At 35.6% G+C, this 24,597-nt stretch overlaps 2 protein-coding genes across 7 annotated transcripts; one reads left to right on the forward strand and one right to left on the reverse strand.

The window, feature by feature from the left end:
* Nucleotides 1-1,233: 1,233 nt before the first annotated feature.
* On the reverse strand, nt 1,234-7,377 carry LOC147508983 (homeobox-leucine zipper protein HOX32-like). Of its 6 annotated transcripts, none has more exons than XM_086599187.1 (9): nt 6,985-7,377; nt 6,834-6,878; nt 5,553-5,655; nt 5,140-5,274; nt 4,725-5,052; nt 3,939-3,995; nt 2,605-2,737; nt 1,704-1,794; nt 1,234-1,609 (listed from the first exon to the last, which is right to left on the reverse strand). In XM_086599187.1, the coding sequence occupies exons 2-5, from the start codon at nt 6,869-6,871 to the stop codon at nt 4,948-4,950; spliced, it is 381 nt and encodes a 126-aa protein (XP_086455313.1). In that variant the 5' UTR covers nt 6,872-6,878; nt 6,985-7,377; the 3' UTR covers nt 1,234-1,609; nt 1,704-1,794; nt 2,605-2,737; nt 3,939-3,995; nt 4,725-4,947. The 6 variants fall into 6 exon arrangements, 4 of the variants coding, with proteins under 4 accessions (XP_086455313.1, XP_086455315.1, XP_086455312.1 ...); XM_086599189.1 differs by having other exon boundaries at nt 3,939-4,000; XM_086599186.1 differs by lacking the exons at nt 1,234-1,609; nt 1,704-1,794 and having other exon boundaries at nt 2,701-2,737; nt 3,939-4,064.
* Nucleotides 7,378-10,815: 3,438 nt separating this feature from the next.
* On the forward strand, nt 10,816-23,790 carry VLN4 (villin 4). The gene is made up of 24 exons (XM_086601306.1): nt 10,816-11,037; nt 11,664-11,785; nt 13,435-13,534; nt 14,681-14,749; nt 14,856-15,092; nt 15,180-15,357; nt 15,442-15,574; nt 16,030-16,192; nt 16,337-16,484; nt 16,597-16,697; nt 16,858-17,013; nt 18,066-18,134; nt 18,235-18,303; nt 18,425-18,562; nt 18,717-18,845; nt 20,633-20,780; nt 20,922-20,932; nt 21,029-21,169; nt 21,824-21,949; nt 22,072-22,137; nt 22,406-22,727; nt 22,844-23,052; nt 23,131-23,317; nt 23,431-23,790. The coding sequence occupies exons 2-23, from the start codon at nt 11,730-11,732 to the stop codon at nt 23,242-23,244; spliced, it is 2,883 nt and encodes a 960-aa protein (XP_086457432.1). The 5' UTR covers nt 10,816-11,037; nt 11,664-11,729; the 3' UTR covers nt 23,245-23,317; nt 23,431-23,790.
* The last annotated feature ends 807 nt before the right edge of the window (nt 23,791-24,597 follow it).

Below are 24,597 nucleotides of genomic sequence, written 5' to 3' on the forward strand. Positions count from 1 at the left end.
TAAAATTAAAACAAGTAAGGCAAAAGGCCCACAAAATTTCTCTCAAAAAGATTGTTATTGGAGAAAATTACATCTGCTTGCTTAACGACACGGATAGGGTGTACTTCAATGTTCACTCTAAGTATACACATATGCGACAAGTTCTCACTAAGAGCCTAATAGTGCTCCAACAATGTTTGTATAACCTTTGAGCTTTAGGTTTTTATTGATAGCAATATATATCTTGGATTATAGGAGTTTGCTATTGACTTTTTATTTATTTTTTTAATTCTTATAAAGGGACTTAACAACTACTCATGGAATTTGAAGCACTTGTGGGTGCATCACTTTTATGGGCATATTGCCGTGCGAAATTGAGTATGTATGATGCAAAAAAGTTCAATTTAAATGTAAAAAAATAGTGGAAACACTTTTGATTTTTTTCCCAATAAAATTGGGGTTAAAATAATAAATTGACACGATTTTATTTTGCAAAATCCACTCATAATGACTCGAGTGGCGTAGCCACGGGTTAAATTCTAGTTCACATATATAAAACGATATTAATAAATGTATTAGAAAAAAGAAAAAAGAATCTAATCTTAACAAGTACATACTTGTTCATATAGTTGTCATTGGCGGACTTTTTTGTTATCATTCTTCATCTTCTGGAAGTGTTGCAAGATCAACTCGGTATCAATGCTAGCTATCAAAAGTTTCATTTTCAATGTAAGTTATTAAGCAATTATTCAACCATTCATCCCCTATCCAATTGCACATACACTACACCATAACAGCCTATTTGTAACGGATACACATCCGTTACAAAAAATATTAGTAACGGTTATCTTGCGTTGACACAAAAGCATGACAAATATTAGTAACGGATATTTGTAACACTTATTATCCGTTACAAAATTTACTAACGGTTTTAAAGTGTCACTGAAATTAATTTCAGTAACGGATACATAACCATTAGAATTTATTAGTAACGGTTACCAAATATGTTTAGCCTCAATTAGTAACAGATATAAGCATCACTTTGATTTTATGTTGCTAACAGTTCTGTATCCGTTACTAATGATTTTTCATTGTATAAAAAATATTTGTTGCTAACGGTTATGTATCCGATTACTAACAAATTTACTAACAAATTTTCATTATATAAAAAAAAAATTGGTTTCACTAGCCCTTTTTTATATGTGGGCCACCTGTACTAGTCACCTACTGCATCTTGTTCATAGAGCAAAGATGAAACCAAACAATCAAATCTTTTATTATTATTCGGATTTCAGAAACACATAGATAAAACCAAAGGTTCACCCAAATACATTAGGACTAAAAACCAAAGCCAAAACATACACGATACGCTCTGTTCCTCTCCAGGCTTCAAGGGTATTTTAATATCTTATTAATGATGGCTTAGCAGTACCCACTTCGCCCTATTGAATCACTACAGAATCATCCATCAATAAAACAACTGTAAATGAAAGAATGACCAATGCACACTTGCATCTGCGGTATAGTGCATAGATCGGTCAACTGTTTTTGGTTTGGGGATCCTCTTAAGCTGCCAAGGCTCCTCCAGACAATGCAACTGCTCCAGAGTTGAGGATGTTCGTGTCTGGCACTGAAGTTTGGAAAATACCATAAGTTGTTGATGTTACTGAGATATACATAATAAAAATTATTTGGCAATTACAATTTTTTTGAATAAGAATTACCAAGTGGAGCTTTGAGGACGAAGAAACATGCTCCAATAATAACATAGCAGCAAAGAAAAACCAAGCCTTTCAGATAGTGTGAAGTCCCATCCTACAAATAACATCGGCAAATGATGATTAACATATTAGCAACTAAGTCAAAACCAAGTAATTAATTATATTCATGGGAGGAAGCATAAGAAACTATGAAAGTATTAAAGGAAACAATGATTTGTATCACGTCCACAAGTTGCAAGATAAATTAGTATGCCACATATAATGCTCACTGTAATGTATGAAACTATGAATATCCAAATAAAGGAAAAAGAAGGAACATATACACCAGTAAAAAAGGTTTAAATATATATGAAGTGAAGCCTTCGGTGTTCCTAAAGAAAACTCATGCTAAAGAATATGGCACACACAGAGAGAGTCCATTTTTATTGGTTGTTTAAAAAGGTATGCCAATAAATCATCATCATTTTCCATAGTCGAAAGAAATATCATAAAATGCCACTTTCCATTCTTGTCCAACCAAACAAAAAAAAACGGGATTTTTGGGGGGGGGTTAAGTCAATCTACAACTATTAAATCACATGCAATAAATAGTAATCAAACTGAAGAATAAACTCAGTACCCAAAAACAAAACATCCTTCTATTATCTACTTTTAATCCCAGAGAACCAACTGAGACACCAAAGAATATAAAGTCCCCAAAAATGAGAAAAGAGTTTTTTTTTTTTTTTTTCTAATAAGAATTAGAGATGGGGAACTTTTCAATTGAGAAAGCTTTGGAACAGGCTACAGAGATTGAACACAAGAAAACGATGGTATATATGTGAAACAAAGTAAAAGTGGCATTATTTCTATGTTTTGAAAACTTAAATACCGAGATTAATATTGGCAGTCATAGTCTACTAACCCTGAGGTTAAACACTAACTGCCGTGATCTTTGGCTTAAAACTTTGTGCTATCAATAGTAATCATATCCCCGCCATCTCAAGAGCGACTCATCTTTGAACCGCGATCCTCGGCCAATGTATCGTTGCACCATCCTAGTAATGATATTGAAAACAGAATATGGTATCGGCAATAACAATAGAAATAAACCGGTGAACTAAACACTATCACCTGCAAAGAAATTATATCTTAAAGTTTCTTTAGTAATTTTGCCGCCCGGCGAGGTTTTATCAAAATGCAATAGGTTGCTCAAATAAATTAAAACAATTACGTGAAGATCCACATAGGCTAGAATAAGTTGAAATACCAGTGCACGGACACATAACCCCAACTACCTCACACCCCGTGGTATATAGGTGTGACCAAAACGTTATGTACACTACATGTTGATTAACTAATGTTTTTGGAAATTTATTAAAACCGCCATGCCTAGAGCCTAGATTTTAAGTTTTTGGGCGTTCTTACTTCTCTTCCCCAAATCCATCATGGGCTTCAAGTCTTTGGGTAGCCCTCTCTTGAGTACACCCCAGGTATATCCCTAAATCAACATTTGAGTAAAATAACATATTTTCTTATCTGTATCCAGACTATAAGTGCCCTTGCATCTTAATGTCTGATTATCTTATGTTTGTTATCATTTAACTTGTAATGATAACTTGATGATATAAGGCATTCTATTTTGTTATAATGATAACTTGTTACTTGTGAACCAATTCTAATCAATCATACAGTCTATTAGTAGTAATCAAACACGGTAACCACTAATCTAAAACAAGAAACAAAAAGAAAGCAAGAGTTGGTTTGAAGTATGAAAATGGATAGGATTATATAAAACACAAATTACGCGCCACAAGGAGGTGCTAAGTCACAAATTCAGGTTCAAAAGGAAACAAAAATTTTGCATGGATCATAGAAAGAAACAAAATACATGTATCACTACTTTAGATACAAAATATCCACTGACTTACACAGCTGCGAGAACCAACCAGCTAGTACCCTAGCTGGACAAAATATGGCGGTGAATACCCACTAGGCCAACAACAAGAATGGGTATAAGGGCATGGAATAAACTCCTAAGTCCCCATGTCCTAATCACAACCATGTAGTGTTTCTTTGCCATACAATATATTTACTGGCTATTATAAGCTCGAAATTATAAGCTCTTGATTGGTTTCTGCCAAATTACCCGAAAAAATCAGAGGGGAGAATGAAAAAACCTATGATTGATTCCATATTCGACCCCAAGAGAAACACCTGTAATCAAATTAGAATGAATAAGAGACATAAGATATTCACCATTCATTGCTAGGTTGGCAATAGCACCAGCTGCTACTCTACGTATCATCTCATCCTCTGAGCTTTTAAGAAGCAACAACAAGGATGTCAGACCACCAACTTCAACAATCTTCTCTTGATTTGCTTCTGCAGATACACAGAAAAAATAGCACATAGAACACAGGTGAAGGTGAGCAACAAGAGTGGTCTCTAGCATGTCGAGCCCGGCCTGACTTTTGCGAAGGTGAAAACAGGAGAAGCCTGGTACAATAAATTACATCCACATCAGCTTTTACATCCGTTAAATATTTCGGCCAGACCCGGGACTTTGTCAGTTAGCTAAGGTTTATCAGTTTATGTCAGAAACAGTTGGAAGCGTAGGCAACCGTGACTCGTGCCTCTTATGTTTCTCCCTATGTCTGTTCTGTTCTCTATCTCTTCTAAGGAAGTATATTTCTCAGTAACATTATCTGTTTCGAAACACATACTCATCCACAATTTGAAGGTTAGAAAATATTAACAGTTTTTCTGTAGCTGTGTCATTTGTAGTTACTATGAATGTGTACACACATATATATGGTGCATTGGTGCATATTATGAGTATCATTTCCAAGTATCAGGAGTCTGGTAAGAGTAGCATAAACTAGTTAAGTACTACATTGACACAATGTCAAACATAAACCTACATAGTAACTTTGCTACTTACTCTACACAGTGCTGCTTACTCTAGACGCATGAACCTACATTACCCAACCTACAAATGCATGTCAATGAAACATCCAGTGGTGGTGAGAAGTTATTACAAACCTGTAGCTCCTACAAATCCACCATGCTAGCGTGACAACCTTAGGAGACCCAGGCAATGATTTTGGCTGGGAGCTCAGCCTGGATGGGGAAATAGCATTCACAACTCTCTGAACAGAACCCACAATGCTCCTTACATATTGCCGAGCCATGGCTAGCTACCACACTGTCTTGATAGTGGTTCTCAAAAGTGAACTGGAATGCAATGGTCAGCACTAACCTTAGGCTATATATAGTTGTTCAATGTGGTTTCAGCAGCCAGACGTCCTCCACTAGGACCCAATTCCAAGGAGGAAGCCAAATCCAGTGTACGGGCAGCTGCACTATCATCCTGCAGTACCACAAAAAAATGTTAAGTAGCACAAAATATATCACAATCTGAATAACCATAAATTGAAGTTTAAGGCTGGTACTCAACTGTTTTAGGGTCCAATGGTATGACACGGAAACCTGATGGTAACAATGTTACGTTTTCAGCAAAAGATTCATCAAAAGGTGAAAAGACAAGTTGAGCAAAGGCACCCGCTGCATTCTCGTCCAATCCACTACAAAGCTGAAAAAAAATAGGAACTAATAAGACAAGGGATAGCTATGTTTCCAAACATCAGCCCGGATAGCTATGTAACGACTACCAGAGTGTTGTTGCCTGGAAAGGTTTGGAACATTCCTTCATGGGTTTCCTAGGGGAAATCTTCTAACAACTACCAGAGTGTTGCTGGCACCTTATTAGTAAAAAATACCGAGTAAACAAGGTAATGAACCAGATTACGTATTTACTTCAAACCCATAACAAATATATAATGGTACACTCCTAGATTGATATGCGCCAACCTGTAATAAATACGTATCTTGTAGTAGAACATCATCTTGGGGAAAAGAATGGCCTTCAAGGCTAATTTGCTCATCCAAACTTTTCTGAATTTGCTCACTCATTCTACAATAAAACATGTTTATATATAGTTAAGGCATTTAAGACAAAATAAGTAAATAAGTTCCAATCATCTGATTATATGCAAACGTACATGTAACACTTAAACACTCATCTGTAATGTTAACTACCATACTATACTATGTAACCACAAAAAAAAATGGGGAGTTTTTTTCCCTGTAATACTTAACAGTTAAAACTTTAAACATTAAGTGAGACCAAAGGGGTACTACTGCAATTGAGAAAACTTCGGAGTTTGGTTGACTCCGGATTAGACGACAGGGTACACGGCTACGTTATTTGGTAGTGTTAATTTATGTTGTCTTCGCTTGTACAAGGAAATCATTGACTTGGCTAAATCACCTTCAAGTGCAGGATTTTCAAGAGACAAGAAGCATATAAATATTCCTCTCAAGAATGATGGGATTTTAAGTGAAAATCTCCTTTAAGGAAATTGATCGAGCAAGTGCAAAGGTAGACAAAAACTTCCTATCTAACAAAAAATGAGTGTAATTTTGAATTGCCTAACTCATCGATGAGGTCTGTGAACACAATGTGTAACATACAAAGTCCATTTTTATTGAAGGTTGGGAGGTTTCAGAAGTTCAGCAGAGTGTGACATAGAGAGTCCATTTTTATTCACCCAAGCTTTTCATTTCAGTCATATTTAACTTGACAAATGAAAATGCACAGAGTGCATGGTTACTGTGCTGGTGAACAAAGTTGGACTTTTCAATCAAATATAATATATCATAATAACCAGCATTTCAAAAACAAAAGGGGAATGAAACAAACAAACACACAGACATACACGCAGAGAGAGAGAGACGAGTTCTGGACTCGACCACAAAGATGGTTCACTTTCATTGTATTAATAAATTTGACTTGAACAAACCAAAGGGTTACTACTGCTAATTGTAAAACAAGACAAAATATTAAAACAAGTCGATATTGCATTTAAGTTTCAAAAATAACACTATGAACCATTAATAGTGTTAGATAAAACATCGATCTAACACTAGCATCGAAAGTAAATCAAGTCACAACACATGAGAGTAAACAAATCTAATAAAACAAGCAACTTTTATATAAAAATGATTCTTTTATCTCAAAATCGAAAGTTGGACAAAACCCATAAGCAAGAACCTCACTTTTTAAAAAAAATTGATGAGTAAATTAGTTACCTTGAGCAGATCGTGTGACAAAAGCAGTGACAGCTCATTTAATCTCTGAAATAAAAAATTTAATTAGAACCCGAAATCAATCAGGAGAGAAGAGGAACAAGAAGGGGAAGAACATAAGAAAAACAAGAGAGAGGAAGAGAGGACGACTTACCCAGTGAGAAATCGAAACCTGCCGGCAACACCACTCCACCACTCTACTGTTTTCTCTTTCTTCCTATTATTTTCCTTTTTTTTCACTTGTCATTGATTTCTTTTTAGGGCATCGTGATTTAGATGAGCGGCAAAAGCAAAAACAAATCCCGCTCAAGTTTTCGTTATATTTTTAGCAAAGTGATTTTTGTTTTTGACAATTTAATTATCTTCCATTTTGTTTATCAACTTTGTGACGTATACACAAGCGTTAGAAAATATACAACAAACGTTGGATAATATTTACCAACGGATATTTGTATTGCTAACGGTTATTAAATGTTGGCAATTATCTAACGGATGTATATGTGTTGGTAATGAAAAATCCCAATGGTTGCAAAATAGCCCAAATGGTGTAGTGATATGATTCTTTATGATATTCATAGAAGAAAAAACACTCTCTATCGTGATAGTAGCAACATGTAAAATCAGTGTCAATGGAATTAACAAATAAATAAGTAGGTACACAATGTTTTTATTCTTCTCAACCATTTTTTTTTGGCAAGGCCGCTAATTCCATTTACTTTTACCAAACTTAGTATCGGAACGAACATAAATACTATAATTATCATATTAAAAAGTTCGTTCTATTACATCTATCTCTGAAAAATCATCAAGATAAAGTTGAGCAAAATTGATAAACTTTTGCTTATCAAAAGCAACAAACGATGCATTAGGATCAAGACATACTATACAAAGAAGTAATTATATGTTTGCTTCATTAAACCAGTCGTTTAACTCTTGAAGTTGCAAATCAATACACTGATAGAATAATCCGACACAATAGTAATGTAAATTGGTGCTTTATTTTGCTCTTTGCCGAGACCTCTCTTGAGCCACATACATTTCTTTTATGTTTGGAACAACTACATCATGTTTAGCACATAGCTCACGAGAGTATCCTAGCCATAATCTCTCATCATTTGTAGGTGTACTTTTGTTATTTTAACAAGAGTTGCCCATGACATTGACAATGTCTTGATCTTCACGTTGCAAAACTTTTGACAAATTATTGTTAATTCTCATTATTGTTTTTATTAAGTGCAAAGTGAAGACAAATTCAAAAGACTGTTACTGAACTCAATCAACAGTCCATAAGTTATTTCACCTCTTTGTTTTGAGTTTGAACCATCTACAACTACATTATCAAACACATTAATTACTGAATCATAAGTATTTATCATGCCAATAAATGTGTAATAGTATGAGCCTCATCATCGAGTGTCACCAAATCATTTCAGACTAGTCTCTTAATTCAATCTTTTAATTGCCACTTGAAATTTCTCTATTTCTGTAATGCTGCAACAACTCTAGTCTTCGTTGCTTCCCAACAGTATCGAATGACGCTGGGTAGTGTTTGTAACTTTGTATAATGCGTACACTCCTCATGATATCACGATTCACGGCGCATCATAAATGTACAATAAATTTTTGTCATTAAGTAGGACCTGCTGGGAATGTGGACTGCAGATTTCAATCATGCACATTCTCATCAATTTTATGGGAGTTGGAGCATTAGTATTGTGTAAGAAACCAGGGCATTCATGCGAAGCACGTATACTAATCTAGTACATTTTCGTTGTTAACCTTCTCATTCGTCAGCAAGGCGGGCATCATTTAATAGGAATGTGCAGCATGTGGAGAACCGTATAGGCATATACAAACGGATAGAACTAATCCACGTGGTCAGCACAAAAAAACCCTCCGAGAATTCTGAATGGTGTATTGTATTAAAATAATGAGTTAAATTTTCTCTCTTATCTCCCTTCTCTCCTCACCAGCCAATCACAATGATTTCTGAAGTCTTTCTTTGTGCTGGGCTATGTGTGACAGTCGCGCCCTGTACAAACATTCTTTAACAGAAATACAGAGGACGCACGTACAGATATTTAGATGAGCTAAGGTTACAACTGGTAAATCACATTTTAGTATAGTCTATACTCTATACCAATGAAGTGGATAGCATGATGTCTCTAATCTTAATTAACCTGGACAATCACATAGAAATTTTCCCAAGACAGACGAACCACTGCGAATATTCGAAAACAACAAAACCGAAAATATGGTCATTGACCAAGGCCATGACCGTCAAGAATAAGTTTAGTCTCAGTGTTTCAGACATGGTGGCCGGTATCAATTGGCCCACTCTTCTATGTTGATGTGTTTTTTTTTGGGGTGTTCATGTAGCGACACGTTCCCCACACCAAGAAATGGTCCGCGTACATGCTTTCAGGTGCAGTTTAAAACTTCAGTAAAACAAAATTGGAAAAATGAGAAGAGAAAGTGAATCCCTTGTGACAGGTGGGGCGGAGACGTTGCTTTTACGCCTTCGGAAGTTGTTTGTTTTCGTTCACTTTTTTGGCTGCGCATCTCCACTCTGGCTGGCCATGTGCTTTATTTAGCTGATTCATTCATGAGATAGCTTTGAAAGATGGTTTTGCTAACAGAGATATATTTAAATCTGAAGGAGCCACCATGCATATATTGAGTCAACGAAAACAGTCAAAACATCAACTAATTTTGTTTGTCCTCACTCCTCCATGACAAAACTTCATTTACAGTAGCTATTCCTTCAAAGTTCAAACTATATTTACTCAATCAATTCGAATGCACAAAGATTTCATAAATTCTGTGTCCTAATACAAAGCCGTATCCTAACGCAGAAACAAGAGTGTTTCTACAGCAACTCACACTTTTGAACTGAATTTGTGAACACACTGACGTGGCAAGCAGAAAGACTTTGATTTTCAGTACTTCTTTGACCAATACACACGCACCCCCTGCCTGATGAGTGCCACGTCAGTGTGTTCACAAATTTGGTTCAAAACATTCGGTTGCTATAGAATTTTGGTAGAAACAAACTAAAATGTTTTGAAAAAAGGACTTCGCTGAAAACAAGTTTTTGAATCTTGACTGAAATTAATAGTTCTATGGCGGCATGCTGCCAATTCAAGATACGATCAAGACCATCATTATAAAACATGTCGCCAAGATACAAGTAATCATTATAGAAAGAAAATATGTATCTCTCTCAAACTAGCATCGAGGTTTTAAGTAACAATAGAAAATCGCAGTTTATAATTCAATTAAGTCCGGTTGAGTAAGGACAATAGGGATGCTAGTGAGATTCTTGGGACATTGTATATAGAATCTCTGTTTTATTTCAAGATGCCATTCTTGGAACACTTTAATTTTGCTGTTTTATTTCTATTTAAAATTAGCAATAAATTTTTCGAGAGTAACATCCCATATGCATACCAAATGAAATATTTGTCAATTAGCGTGCATCTTTGAAAATTGACACCTGAAATTCTGGACAATGCAAAGTAACAACACTCATTTTCTCCATGGACGGTGGATAAGATTCCACATTCTACACCTAGTCGAATAATTAATTTAGTTTCCTAAATTTGAAAGAAAAGAAACCCCAAATAAAAGTAGTCAGTTAAAAGGTTGGTTGGTGGCTCTTTGTCTTCGCCATATTTTTAGAAGAATAACAAATCAAAGCCTTTCTAGGAAGAAAATCGTTGATGCTTCTTGCAATTTACAACTAAAACCACAGAAAATAAATTTAAAAAAAACCAAAAGAATAAAGTGGATAACACAAATAAAGGTCCCACAAACCTTTTTGGTCCAGCGTGATGGCCGGTGACCGTCCTTCCCTCTACATTTCTGCCCCACAAACCAAAAAAGGCAACTATAACCCGAGCATGGTAAAAAAGTAAAAACAAAAACAAATTTTAGACAGAGAAAAAAATTGTTTAATTACAGAGAATCACAGTTCATATGAACAGTGGGTCCCATATGGGTTTATGTTTTTAGTTAGCTCATTAGTGATAAGCACGCTGGCACTCCATCATTTCATTATCTCTCTCCTCCTTTTTCTCCTCTTCATTCTCTCCCCTTCCCCTTTTCTTTCTTCATTCCAAGATTTTTTTTTTTTTTTAAATTTCCAGCTCATTTTATTACTTTTTTTCTTTTCTTTTTACGTTGGCTCTAACAGCTGATTCAGGAGGTACGTTCAAACACAATTATAATTGTTTGGTCATATATTGAAATGGTGGAAAGAATAATTTAATGGTAATGATGGAAAATGTTTATATTAATTTTGATGTTGTGTATAGGAATTAATGTTTGATCTGGGTTTTTTCATTGATTTTTATGAATTTTTGATGAAGCAGCTTCTTGCCGTATGCCAATATTGTGTTTTTGATTTTTGAAATATTAGTCTGAATTTTGATGTGTTGGACATAATAATTTTTGTTTGCCATTTGCTCTGATTTCAGCTAATAAGTCTTATTACAAGATTTACATAATAGCCGGAAAAATATATATATAAGTTATATATTCTACACTAGGAATCTATTTCAATTTCAATCAACAATGAAATGATGATGATTCGGTATGTAATATATTTTTTCGTGGAATTGGACATTGTTTTCATTACATTCATCTATTATACGGTTTATTGCCATAATGGCGATAAACAGTTTAGTGACAAGTGTTCATTATCTCAAATCCAATAATCCTAGAGCAATTGTATCATTCTTTTGTGAAGGTCCCAAGGTTATGAAAAGCTATACCATAAACCCTTCCTCATGCCTCTTATGTGCATTTTATTGGTTGAAAATTGTTTTATAGGACATATCTACATCGCGCAACAAGCCAAAGTGGGCAGAAAGTACGCCCTTAAAGGAAAAGAGAGATATGGCGGTTTCCATGAGAGATTTAGATGAAGCTTTCCAGGGAGCTGGACAAAAAGCGTATCCTTCACGAAATTTTTTATAGCCTTTCTTAGCATCCTCGCTACTATATTTTTCTGATATATAACGTATAAACTTTCCTTGAGCTTCTTCAGTTGACGTAACAGTATATTCTTTTCTAAATGCGGCATGTTTGATAGTCTTGCAGGATTCATCTGTTTGTTCATTTTTATCACCTAGTTCAACATTGAGATTGCTTTCAAATTGGTAAGATGTAACCCCAGAAGGCTTTCTTAGTAAATTTGTAGTGAGCGAAGGTAATACGATTTTAGACTTAGATTGACTTAATTATTTCCCAAAAGCGAATAGGGTCAGTAACAATGGTGGAATCAATTGCTTTGCTCTAGTAGGATAAAAATTGAACTTGTTTTGGATAAGCCATTGGAGCCAATCTAAAGTAGGATTTCTATACTCTGTTCTTATTCAATGGCATTCAAGATTCCACCCTCCCATTTTCAGGGATTTCTCTTAGTGCAGTACTGCAGTCCGACCAACTAAGCTATGTGCCTAAGATCTTCATGCTGTCGCATTCATTTTTTTTCCTGAAAATTAGAACATGAATAATTGGGAAGGGGTCTGGCCAACTCGTACAAATTCAATACAGTTTACTCTAGCCATGAAGGATGCACTGAGTCTCACCCTCAATTGAAAATGTTTACATTAAAAATTCTAGCTAGGTGTTAAATGAAAATCAATAGAGTTCAAAGACCAACGTCATCTCTACCTAATGTCTTAGTGGATCAAGACCATTCCTATCCTTATACAAACAACTTGCAGCTTCCGAAGAAACAAACATCTTTTAGCTTTCAAACCTTTATGTAAATGCTCACGAGCTGCTGCAAATTTAGGTTAAGGCATCTTCTGCATAGTCATCTTTTGATGGTATGTTTGTTAAACATCATGCGTCTTACTTTGCAAAATTCTTTTTGTGGCCTTCCTATTTCACTTTTCACGAACACATCCTTTTCAAATTCCATGGTACTTTAGAGAGTTTATGGTGTCATGACAATGTACTGGTAGGATATACATCTTTTTTTTCATGCAAAATACTGTAGCATTTAGGTTAGCCTTAATTGATTTTATTAATTGTATTCCACTCAATCAACCACACTGTAACTCATATTGGCATCACATTGTGTCGAGGAGATATACTTGTTGCTGTTGTTGTAAGAGACCCTAGCACATCCTTGTTGCAGCCAATAGGTCTGTTTTACCTAGTAGATCCTAGCTCCAGATAAGTTAGTTTGACTTGGCCCTCGAGCTTAGTTATTGAAACATGGACAATTAATTAAAAGAGGTTCGCACTTCGCAGGATCTTTTCTTCGAGCGGCAGTGAGTTCTGCAAGCTACTAAACCCAGGTACAAGAGTTACTGGGACACTGGGTAACGTAGTAGTTGCTTTCTTACAAATTTTCCCAATTTGATATCATTTAACAAGCTGATATAATGCCATTCTTGAAAGTTTCATTGAAAAGACAAACACTCTTGCTCTCCAAAAAAACCAGAAAAACAGATGCTCAAAGATGTTGTGCGTTGATGCACTTTGTATATTATGTTTACTAATGTTGCTATGGTATTTGTATTATTAAAATTTTCATTTATGTATTGGTCAAATCATCTCCATGTTATATATCCTTAACAATAAACAGTGGAATTGAAATATGGCGCATTGAAAATTTCCGTCCTGTACCTGTGCCAAAATCTTCTCACGGGAAATTTTTTACTGGAGATTCTTACGTGATTTTGAAGGTAAAAGTTCAAACCTTTATCTGACATCGTATGTCTTTGTTTTCCATCTATTAAAATTCAAGTATCCACAAGAATGCTGATTATTAGCTTCACAATTAACAGGGTTAAATACTTAGATGTGTCTTCTGTTTATTTCTTTCTTTTCATTTCCGTATGTTCTTGTATCTTCTCATCATCTTTTTGCAATTATATTGAAATGCATAGGCTTTGCAATAGGTGATTTTCTAATTGTCAGTCATTTGTTATTGGCATCTAACTGGAGTTTCCCCCTTTTGATCTCCATTCACCTTAAAGTCATACTAAACTCCTGTTGTGAGATGCCATTAACCATTTTGTCTTTCCATGGGTTAATTCTCTGCAAAGGTTCTTCCTTGCTCATTATGAGAATAATGGTGCAATGTCCTTGCATGTGTTTAGTTTTTTCTTTTTCTAATAATATGACCATAGCGCAAGGGGAACAGAATGATTTCCTGGCCTTCCTCCTTCTGTTAGTTTGAGTCACAATAGTCTGTTGATACTCTGTCAATCATATAGATATGCTAAACTTATGTAAGTTCTTGACCAACTTATCCCCCTTGTTACAATAGGAACAGATTCTCGGTAACAAGGATCGCAATGGTGCAATGTCCTTGCATGCGTTTAGTTTTTTCTTTTTCTAATAATATGACCATAGCGCAAGGGGAACAGAATGATTTCCTGGCCTTCCTCCTTCTGTTAGTTTGAGTCTCACAATAGTCTGTTGATACTCTGTCAATCATATAGATATTCTAAACTTATGTAAGTTCTTGACCAACTTATCCCCCTTGTTACAATAGGAACAGATTCTGGGTAACAAGGATCGCAATGTGGAGTTCTTGAAAGCCATCCCACCCCCCCCCCCCCACACACACACACACACACACACACACATTTGAGAAGGATTTTCGTTTTGGTTTACACAATTGAATGTTCTTTCTTGAAAAATAAAGTGCAATGCATGCTATCACTTCCTTTTTCTCCTATTTGTATTATATGGCTTTCTCTCAAATTATCTAAAGAGTACCATAGAAACTTCTCAAGAATTGTATAAAGGCTTACTTGTTATTTGCTTTCATCTATCTAGCACACCTGTATTGATCAATATCTAAACCGCTACTCAATTTACAGACAACTGCGTTGAAAAGTGGAGCACTTCGTCACGACGTTCACTACTGGATCGGTAAAGACACTAGTCAGGTTAGTTCCTAGTGTAGTCTCCCCTAAATGTATGACAGAGGATGAAAAAAAAAGTTTATCTTAGTTTTCTGCATTTTGAGAGATCTCTATCACTTAAAATAAATAGGATGAAGCTGGTACTGCAGCCATCAAGACAGTTGAACTGGATGCGGCCCTTGGAGGACGTGCAGTTCAGTACAGAGAGCTGCAGGGACACGAAACCGAGAAGTTTCTCTCATATTTCAAACCATGTATCATCCCTCAAGAAGGTGGGATTTCTTCTGGTTTCAAGCATGTTGAAGCTGAAGAACACCAGACACGTCTATATGTATGCAGAGGGAAACATGTTGTACATGTAAAAGAGGCAAGTCAACATACCATGCTACTTCTCAATTCGGCTTTATTCGTGCTATTAGTAATATTCTAATTTTTGCTGTTCTTTTGATTTCAGGTCCCATTTGCACGATCATCACTCAATCACGACGACATTTTCATCTTGGATACCAAGTCCAAGATTTTTCAGTTTAATGGGTCAAACTCATCCATTCAAGAAAGAGCCAAAGCACTAGAAGTTGTACAGTATATTAAAGATACATATCATGATGGAAAATGCGAGGTAGCTGCTATTGGTAAGTGAGCATGTCATTGAAAGTGCTTATTGCTATTATTTTAACAACTAGCATTGTTGAGTTGTTTTTTTTTTTTTTTTTTAGAGGATGGGAGACTAATGTCTGATGCTGAGACTGGAGAGTTCTGGGGCTTTTTTGGCGGGTTTGCTCCACTTCCAAGAAAGGTAGCCAATGAAGATGATAAAACTGTTGAAGCTTCTCCTGCGAAGCTGCTTCGGTGAGTTCCTTCTACTTGTAGCTGAATCAGGTGTCCTAATTTCAAATTCTTCTGATGCAAATATCCTTGAGATTCTATACTATTCTATTTAAATCTGAACACTTGATTATTCTTGGTAAAATAATTATTAATTTCCTCCCTTTTTTCACAAGGTAATAATTTGTTTCTCTCCAAATATCATTCTAATGATCCTTATAACATTTTCAAATCCTGGTTATTAAAATTATTCATGATCTATTATATTAATAATTTGTAAGAATACTGTTCTTTGCTTCGTCCACTTCTAATTCTCATTGCAATTTTGGAGCAAACATCTCAAAAAACAATGCAATATATTCTGAGCCCCCATTTTTTTTATAGCAAAAACAGTTTTATAGTGTTATAAAAAAGAAATGTATTGTAGCTAAAGATGGTCGATTGAATACTGTTTAAACTTATTATTTGTTTATTTGTAGGATTGAGAAAGGGCAGGGAGAATCTGTACAAGCTGATACTCTGACAAGGGAGTTGCTGGACACAAACAAATGCTTTCTTCTGGATTGTGGGTCAGAAATATATGTGTGGATGGGTAGAACTACATCTCTTGACGAGAGAAAGAGTGCAAGTACAGCTGCAGAAGTAATACACTTTTCATTAATTATAGTTTTTTGTTTATAAAAAAAAAAGAAAAATTACTTGAGAGATACACCTGTTAGTCGAGTGAAAATTAATAATCAAAGAAAAAACTCTTTGCCCGTTGTTTCATGTTATTTTTCTGCGCAGGACTTGAGTCGTGGCTCAGATCGACCAAAATCTCACATAATTCGTGTTATTGAGGGTTTTGAGACAGTAACCTTCCAGTCAAAGTTTGATTCCTGGCCTCTGACAATTGATGTGACTGTATCTGAGGATGGAAGAGGCAAAGTTGCTGGTCAGTAATCAATAATATATAATGCGTGTTTGGCTAATCTGCATATCTGGTTTAGCTGTTAAGGATGTTTCCTTTAGTTTTTGAGGGTGCTCTGTTTCTTTTGATTTTGCAGCACTCTTAAAACGTCAAGGATTAAACGTGAAAGGCCTTCTGAAAGCTGCACCTGCAAAAGAAGAACCTCAACCATATATCGATTGCACTGGCAATTTGCAGGTTCTGTTACAATCCTTCAGATCTTCTTTATTTATTTTGTAGCTTACATCTTTATGTACAACAAATGCTGAATCATAGCACTTCGATTTAGACAAACTGGTAGTTTTACCTAAAACTTAGGATACAAGTTCTAACTATAGTTTCCAGTTTGGATGCACAGGTTTGGCGTGTAAATGGCGAGCAAAAGTCTCTCCTTTCGTCCTCTGAACAGTCTAAATTTTATAGTGGTGATTGCTATATTTTCCAATACTCATATCCTGGAGAAGATAAAGAAGAATACCTTGTCGGCACGTGGTTTGGAAAACAGAGTGTTCAGGTGAAAATTGATTGAACAAGTTATATATCTTCCAATTTGTACCTCCCCTTTGTAATCTTCTACTGAAACCATTCGCTGAACAATCGATAAAAAAAGGAAAAAAAAGAAAAACCATTTGCTGAATAGGATGAAAGTGACTCCAGATTTTATCTTAAAAACCGAGACTTTGAAGAAAGTAACTGATTGCTAAAAACTGTATTTCATTATGATGTTCATAATAGGTTCTAACTAAAATCGATTGCTTTCTTTTTTCTATGATTTCTTTTATTTTGGTTATTTTCACATTATCAACACTATGAGTGCCCTGACATCCTTCATGATCATTTATCAACTTTTCATCAAATATAATATTCGAACCCTTACTAATGTTTAAGAAATGAAATCGCAAGGTTGATCTTCTGATAAGAAGTGTGAGCTAGTATATTTTTTCCCAGTAAGTTCTTGAGATTTGTGTAAAGGACATTGTATACTCATATTGCAAATAACTCAAAGTAGCCTGTGGTAGAAACACCATAACCACTCTCTTATCCTAAGTTACATTGACACATATACATGTCCGTATTTGACACGGATAAAAAGTGTCTGGCACGGTAAAATATCGAAAATTGGGGTCCACATACAATGTCTGACACTGACACGTGGATCCGTGTCACATGGATTATTTTTGCAATAGGGCGTTTCCATGTGACATAGCTCTTATCACATGATCAGTTTTGTGATGTTGGGAATGATATTTCTGTGATAGTAATACCTCTACTTCTTTAGTTTTATATCCTTAATACAGGGAGAATGTATCTGTAGATTTTTTTTTTCTGGATACACGTCACATGGTTTATTTTTGAAACATGGCGTGTCCATGTAACATAGCTCTTATCACATGATCAGTTTTGTGATGTTGGGAGTGATATTTTTGTAATAGTAACACTTCTACTTATTTAGTTTTATTTCCTTAATACAGGGAGAATGTATCTGTAGTTTTGTTTTGTTTTGTTTTTGTTTTTGTTTTTAAATTTTTAAATTTTTTTGTTAATTAAGTTCAAAAATGAATGCAGGAAGAGAGGACTGAAGCAATCTCACTGGCAAATAAGATGGTTGAATCTTTGAAAGGTCAAGCTGTGCAGGTGAGATTTGATCATTTAAACTTTTTTGTCTTTGTCTTCTAGTGGACAAAAACCATACCCACTCTTTTTAGCTCATTTTCTTAATTATGTGCATTTACAGGCTCGCATCTTTGAGGGAAACGAACCTATTCAGTTATTTTCAATCTTTCAGAGCTTTATTGTTTTCAAGGTTGGTCAGACATTCTATTCTTTAATTTGTTAATTTGTAGATTGATTTCTTGGTGTGAAATGGCCTTTTTCTGTTGCTTATTACAGTGGATCTGAAATCACGTTTTTTGAAAATTTAACAGGGTGGTGTTAGTTCTGGGTATAAGAATTATATTTTGGAGAAAGAAATTGCAGATACGACATACACAGAGGATGGACTTGCATTGTTTCGAGTTCAAGGTTCAGGACCTGATAATATGCAAGCAATTCAAGTTGAACCGGTACATATATACAATATCTTATTGCTCTTTGCTTTTTTTTTTTTTTTTTTTCTTGTTCTCTTTTGTTTGTTCTTTTATTCATTTTTAATATTTTTCATGTGAGAGTTTTGTTTCAGAATGAAGGTTTTACTGAATTTTTGTTTGTTTTTATCAGGTGGCGTCATCTTTAAATTCTTCCTATTGTTACATTTTACACAGTGGTTCCACTGTATTTACGTGGTCTGGAAACCTTACCACCACAGAGGACCAGGAGCTTCTGGAGAGACAACTAGATCTGATCAAGGTTTGTCTGCTTACTGTTTTTCACTTTTACCTCTACAATGTTTGCAATATGAACATTTCAAGCAATAGGTATATGGCTATATTTTTTAACACTACTGTATGTCATTGATCTTGTTTTTCTCTTTACCTTAATATGACTGAGTAGCATAGAATTTTACACTCACTCACCTTTTTTTTCCTTTCTCCTCCACAGACACACTCATGCCCCTCCACGCACAACACCACACCCCACCTCACAACCTACCTCACCCCGCAACAAAACTAGGTAATAATAAATAGCAACAACAATAATAAGAAGAATTAATTGAAATTATTATCCCCATCATCATTATTATTCTTATTATTCTGCTTCCCATGCGTTATGGTTCTAGCAATGCTAATATTTCTTGAAATTATTACTAAGAAGAAAAGGAAAAAAGTTTGTCCCGACTCCCTAACAAAGGAATAAGCTGTAATTTACACGGGGTAATAACTCAGATCTATTGTCCCCTTTGTCTTCTTATGTGGGCCCACAGCATCACCAATTTGTAGAAGTGCCCACACTGAAGGATACCATTAAAATTTTCTGACCACATTTATGAGTGGGATCACCGTGTGCCTCTTTCTTTAAGAGTTAGCTGGAGCTTAGCCAAATGAATCATCTCCTAGCTGAGTTAGCTGCTTCTTTTGAAAAAGCTATGTAAAATGTCTTAAAGTCTCCCTTTATCACACGTGAGCTGGTGTAGTACTTTAAACTTTAAAGGGTGAAAAATGTGGTAAATCTGGTGACCTCTGAAATTATGGTAGTGAGGTAAGCCTCTTTAAAGAAGACAGATTATTATTATTCTAATTATAGTTATTATAGCTCTAATAGTTATTATATAATTATTATTATTTTGGTAGCCAGGGCATTTCCTGTTACCTGTGAGTGTGTCATAGTACTCAAGAATTCATTAAGTAACCTGGACACAAGGAAACTCGTGTCAGACACACAGACTTGTTGTGCATACGATTTCAAAGTAGTGTCTATACTCTAAAGACTAAGAAAATAATCTATTAACATAGTTACAACTCCACGATGTAAGGAGGCACTTTGTAAGGTCTTATACCCAAGAGTTGGTGGTGTAACTATAGACAAGTAATAGTATTTTTTTAATTAGATGTATCCCCGTGTCCTACTAATATAGGTCACCGTGTCGAACGCCGACATCTCCATGTCAATGTGACTTAGATTTTACTGTTTGAACTTGAACTAGTTTCGAACTTTACCATGCTGGTTTGAAAATGAGTAGCACATTTGCAATTCTTCATTCATAACCTCTGTGCTAGTCTTGTGAAGTTTTAATTACCCCTGCAGGATCAATTACTGATCGTTATGGCCGACGTCGACACCTCCATGTCAATGTGACTTAGATTTAACTGTTTGAACTTGAACTAGTTTCGAACTTTACCATGCTGGTTTGAAAATGAGTAGCACATTTGCAATTCTTCATTCATAACCTCTGTGCTAGTCTTGCGAAGTTTTAATTACCCCTGCAGGATCAAGTACTGATCGTTATGGCCGAGTTGGGGTAAACAATGTGATTTGGAAATTATTGTAGAAGTTGCCGTCTTCTTAGTTATTTATAATTAACGTTCTTTCATCTTAGGAGAGGGAGAGATATTATTTATTGAATCTATCGTGCTTGTGTTAGTTTTCTTTTATATGTCGGGAATTTTCATGCTGTTCGTGCTATCAGTAGGTATGAGATTTCTTTTGTTCAAGTTTTTTTCTATGCACTGGTTAATTTGCGTGTCAATTTTTTGCAGCCGGATTTGCAGTCTAAACCACAAAAAGAAGGTTCAGAAATTGAGCAGTTTTGGGATTTGCTTGGAGGCAAATGTGAATACCCTAGCCAGAAGATCGTAAAGGAAGCAGAAAGTGACCCTCACCTGTTCTCTTGCACTTACTTGAAAGGTAGATTATATGATATTCCATCTGTGTGAGATTCATCTCATTTCTGTCCTTCACATTTTTTGCACTGCATGTGAAGTTCCTTACGTGGATCTAACATATTTGATTTTCCATCAATCCATTATTGGTGTTGTTGATCTACAGACACTCTGAAGGTGTGTATCTTCCCTTTTAAACTTATTATATTTACCCATTCGTTTGGAAGCCTAACACTGATATCCTGTTGGTGTTGAATTATGTTGCTGTTGCAGGTCACCGAGATATATAACTTTTCCCAGGATGATTTGATGACTGAAGATACATTTATCCTGGATTGCCACTCAGATATCTTTGTTTGGGTTGGGCAACAGATCCTATCCAAGAACAGGATGCAGGCTTTGTCAATTGGAGAGGTATGTTATCCTTTGTGAAATGTTAATTTAGAGACGTTAAGTTGAAATGTAATATTAGGCGAAAGAGGGGAGGTTGTCGGAGTATTTCCCCTCTTCAGAGAATACTAAGAAACACTTGTAAAAAGAGAGCAAGAGTACAAAGCGAAGAGAAGTTGACTGCAAATTTAGTAACTGCTTCTGTCTTATCCCTATACAATACCATGATACACATGATTTCAACAATCTTGTCCCAATTTAGAAATTGTTTTTCTTCTTTTGACTCATTGACAAGCGTCTCAGCCAAATTCGTGATTGATATGACTTTGATATGACACGAATTGGCACAACCTAGTACCAACTATGGTTTGAGGGATCTGGTTATTTGGACTCAGCTTGCCTCCACCTATGACTTGGCTTTTACTTGAGCCTGGTTCTTGTCAGCTTTCAAACATGACCTGACTCAACCTTGACTTGGTATTGTCAGCATTGTGGGATTGTACAGCGACTTGACTTGGAATTGTCTGCATAAAACTGAATCAGTGTCCATTCCTATTATGTTGCCAACTTGTTAGATTTACAAAATTCAATACCCTTTTGTTGTTTATTTTTGCCTCTGATAGTAATCAGGTACAAGTATTTGCTATCTTCCCACAGTGTTGTTTTTCTCATCCACAGAAATTTCTTCAACATGATTTCCTTCGTGAAAAACTTTCTCAAGAGGCTCCAATATTTATCATCACTGAAGGTAGTGAACCACCATTCTTTACACGTTTCTTTTCATGGGACTCTGCAAAATCAGCTGTAAGTAAATGTACTTTATTTGAAGTCGCACAAGTTACCATTTCTTGTGGTTTTACTCTTCTCCCTTTTTTTATCGGTTTCTGTATTTATTTTTATCTTCTTTTATTTTATTTTATCTTTAGATGCATGGAAACTCTTTTCAGAGGAAGCTTGCTATAGTGAAGAACGGAGTCACTCCAACATTAGATGTAAGAACCTTTGTTCCTTTTATGATAAGACACACAAAAGGTCCATATTGTGATATGAAGTAGCCTGTAACAATTGGTTTCTGATATTTTGCCAATTCAGCTTATTACTCTCTCTCTCTCTCTCTCCCTTCTTTTTGTTTTCGAAGGTTCCATTTTCAATAACTATTAGACTGTATGCATTGGTTTATTTTGGTTTCGTTTCATTTTTCCTTTCTCGAATTCCTTCGTATAGAATCTAATTTCTGATGAGATGTCGAATGCATGTCAGAAACCCAAGAGGAGAACTCCAGTATCATATGGAGGAAGGTCTAGTGTGCCAGACAAATCACAACGATCCCGGAGCATGTCTTTTAGTCCTGACCGAGTTCGTGTGAGGGGCAGGTCACCTGCCTTCAATGCCTTAGCTGCTACTTTTGAGAGTCCAAATAGCAGAAACCTTTCAACTCCTCCTCCTGTTGTTAGAAAGCTCTATCCAAAGTCTGTTACACCTGATTCAGCAAAATTAGCTTCGAGATCAGCAGCTATATCAGCCCTAACGGCTGGTTTTGAGCAACCAACTCCAGAAAACAATGTACCCAGACCACTTAAAGGTACATAATTTCTCACCCCCAAAGACGAGGGAATGAATATCCCTATTCTTAAGCTTGTAATTTTTTATTTTTACTTTTATGTTTTATTTATTAGTATAATTTTTTTATTGGTGAAGGGAGCCCGGAATCTCCTAAGCCCAAACCTGAGTCAAATTCAAAGGGGAATTCCAATTCAATGAGCAGTAGAATAGAAGCGCTTACAATACAGGAAGATGTGAAGGAGGGTGAGGCCGAAGATGAGGAAGGACTTCCAACATATCCTTATGAGCGCCTTAAAACAACCTCAACTGATCCTGTTACAGAAATTGATGTGACAAAACGGGAGGTAAAAATAGAAAGGCAATGTTGTTGTTGTATTTTACTACTTATAGTTATCGGTCTAAGATTTATGTGGTGCATGCAGACTTATCTTTCTTCAGGAGAGTTCCGAGAGAAACTCGGGATGACAAAAGATGCATTTTATAAGCTGCCCAAATGGAAGCAGAGTAAGATGAAAATGGCTCTCCAGCTGTTCTGAGTCTCCCTGAATGCTTATCTATCTTCAGCTACTGCAGTAATCTTGCTGATGGAAGAAGGCACGGTTCCAACTTGTATGAAACTTCTATCCCTCATTCAACGTCTCCATTTCATCTCAGTGGAATTTATAAGCATTCTGTTAAGTTATCTTTCCTTTTATATGGTCTTATTTTTCTCTTTTCTGCAGGGGAGCTGAATTTCTCAATACGACAGGGGACAGCATCAGTGCCTTTTTAGCTGCTTCTGCTCCCAAGAAGCTTGTTTTCATTATTTATGGACAGTACCAGGTTTTCCCATTTTTCCTTTGTTTGGGTTTGCATTTTTTTAGCGGCTTGGTATTCTTTACAGTCACAGATTGGTTGTGAGCTTGAAAGCTTATTTTTTTATAGTTCTATTTATCGATTGTTTGTAGTGGAAAGAATTAGAGGGCTTGTTGGTTCAAACAACTTAGATTGCATTGTTTAGTTGAGGGAGAGGTGTGTACAGCAGAGTGTAGAAAAACAAGTTGTTTTGTCTGTTTGGTAATAAAGATTTTTTGTTCTTTTTCGATTTTTTTTAATATCAGAGCTTTGTTTCAGGTGGTTTGAGTTAATAATTCATGCGAGTGTCACAAGACTACCATTACTGTAATTATTCTCTCCCCTTTCGAAGTATAGAATCCCGCATGTGAGAGCCAAATACCCAACACCATTGCATTGCTACTCTGCCTAATTTAGTCCAAGAACGGGAAAAGAAAAGGAACAGGAAAAGTTTACTGAAAGCCAATTTAATCAAAGACAAACTGAAATTCCGATAGCTGGAAATCTTCTGTTGTAATTTTACTAATTTAATCTTTTTGTTTTGCCACAAGCCACAGAAGGCAACATACAGCTCTCTCTCTCTCTCCCACCCATTTGAGTAGTTTTACTAATTTAATCGACCAATTTTTGTTTTGCCACAAGCCACAGAAGGCAACATACAGAGCTCTCTCATTTGATAGCCATAGATGAAAGATCATTCTCTATTCTAAGGTGGTACAATTTGTACCTGGCCTGACAAACATTAGAAATATTATCGATCCACTTCTGGTGTGACAAATTAAGTATAAAATCATGGCCAATTTCAAAAAAGTCTAAACAGAGTAAAATCTGAAAACAGACACACATAAGAATCAACAATTCTTAATTCCAAATATAACTGAGAACTACAATTAGAATTAACAACAAAAAATATTTCACTGTCAAGTACATAAAAATATGCAGTTTAAATACAAGAAATAATCACATAGAGTGGCAATGCATCCTAATTAGAACAGATGTTGGACAGGAAGATCACTAAGAAGTGCTGCGATCTGCTCGCTATCCTCATCCAAGAA

Source organism: Coptis chinensis, chromosome 3, assembly GCF_015680905.1.
Source record: "Coptis chinensis isolate HL-2020 chromosome 3, ASM1568090v1, whole genome shotgun sequence".
Taxonomy (NCBI): Eukaryota; Viridiplantae; Streptophyta; class Magnoliopsida; order Ranunculales; family Ranunculaceae; genus Coptis; species Coptis chinensis.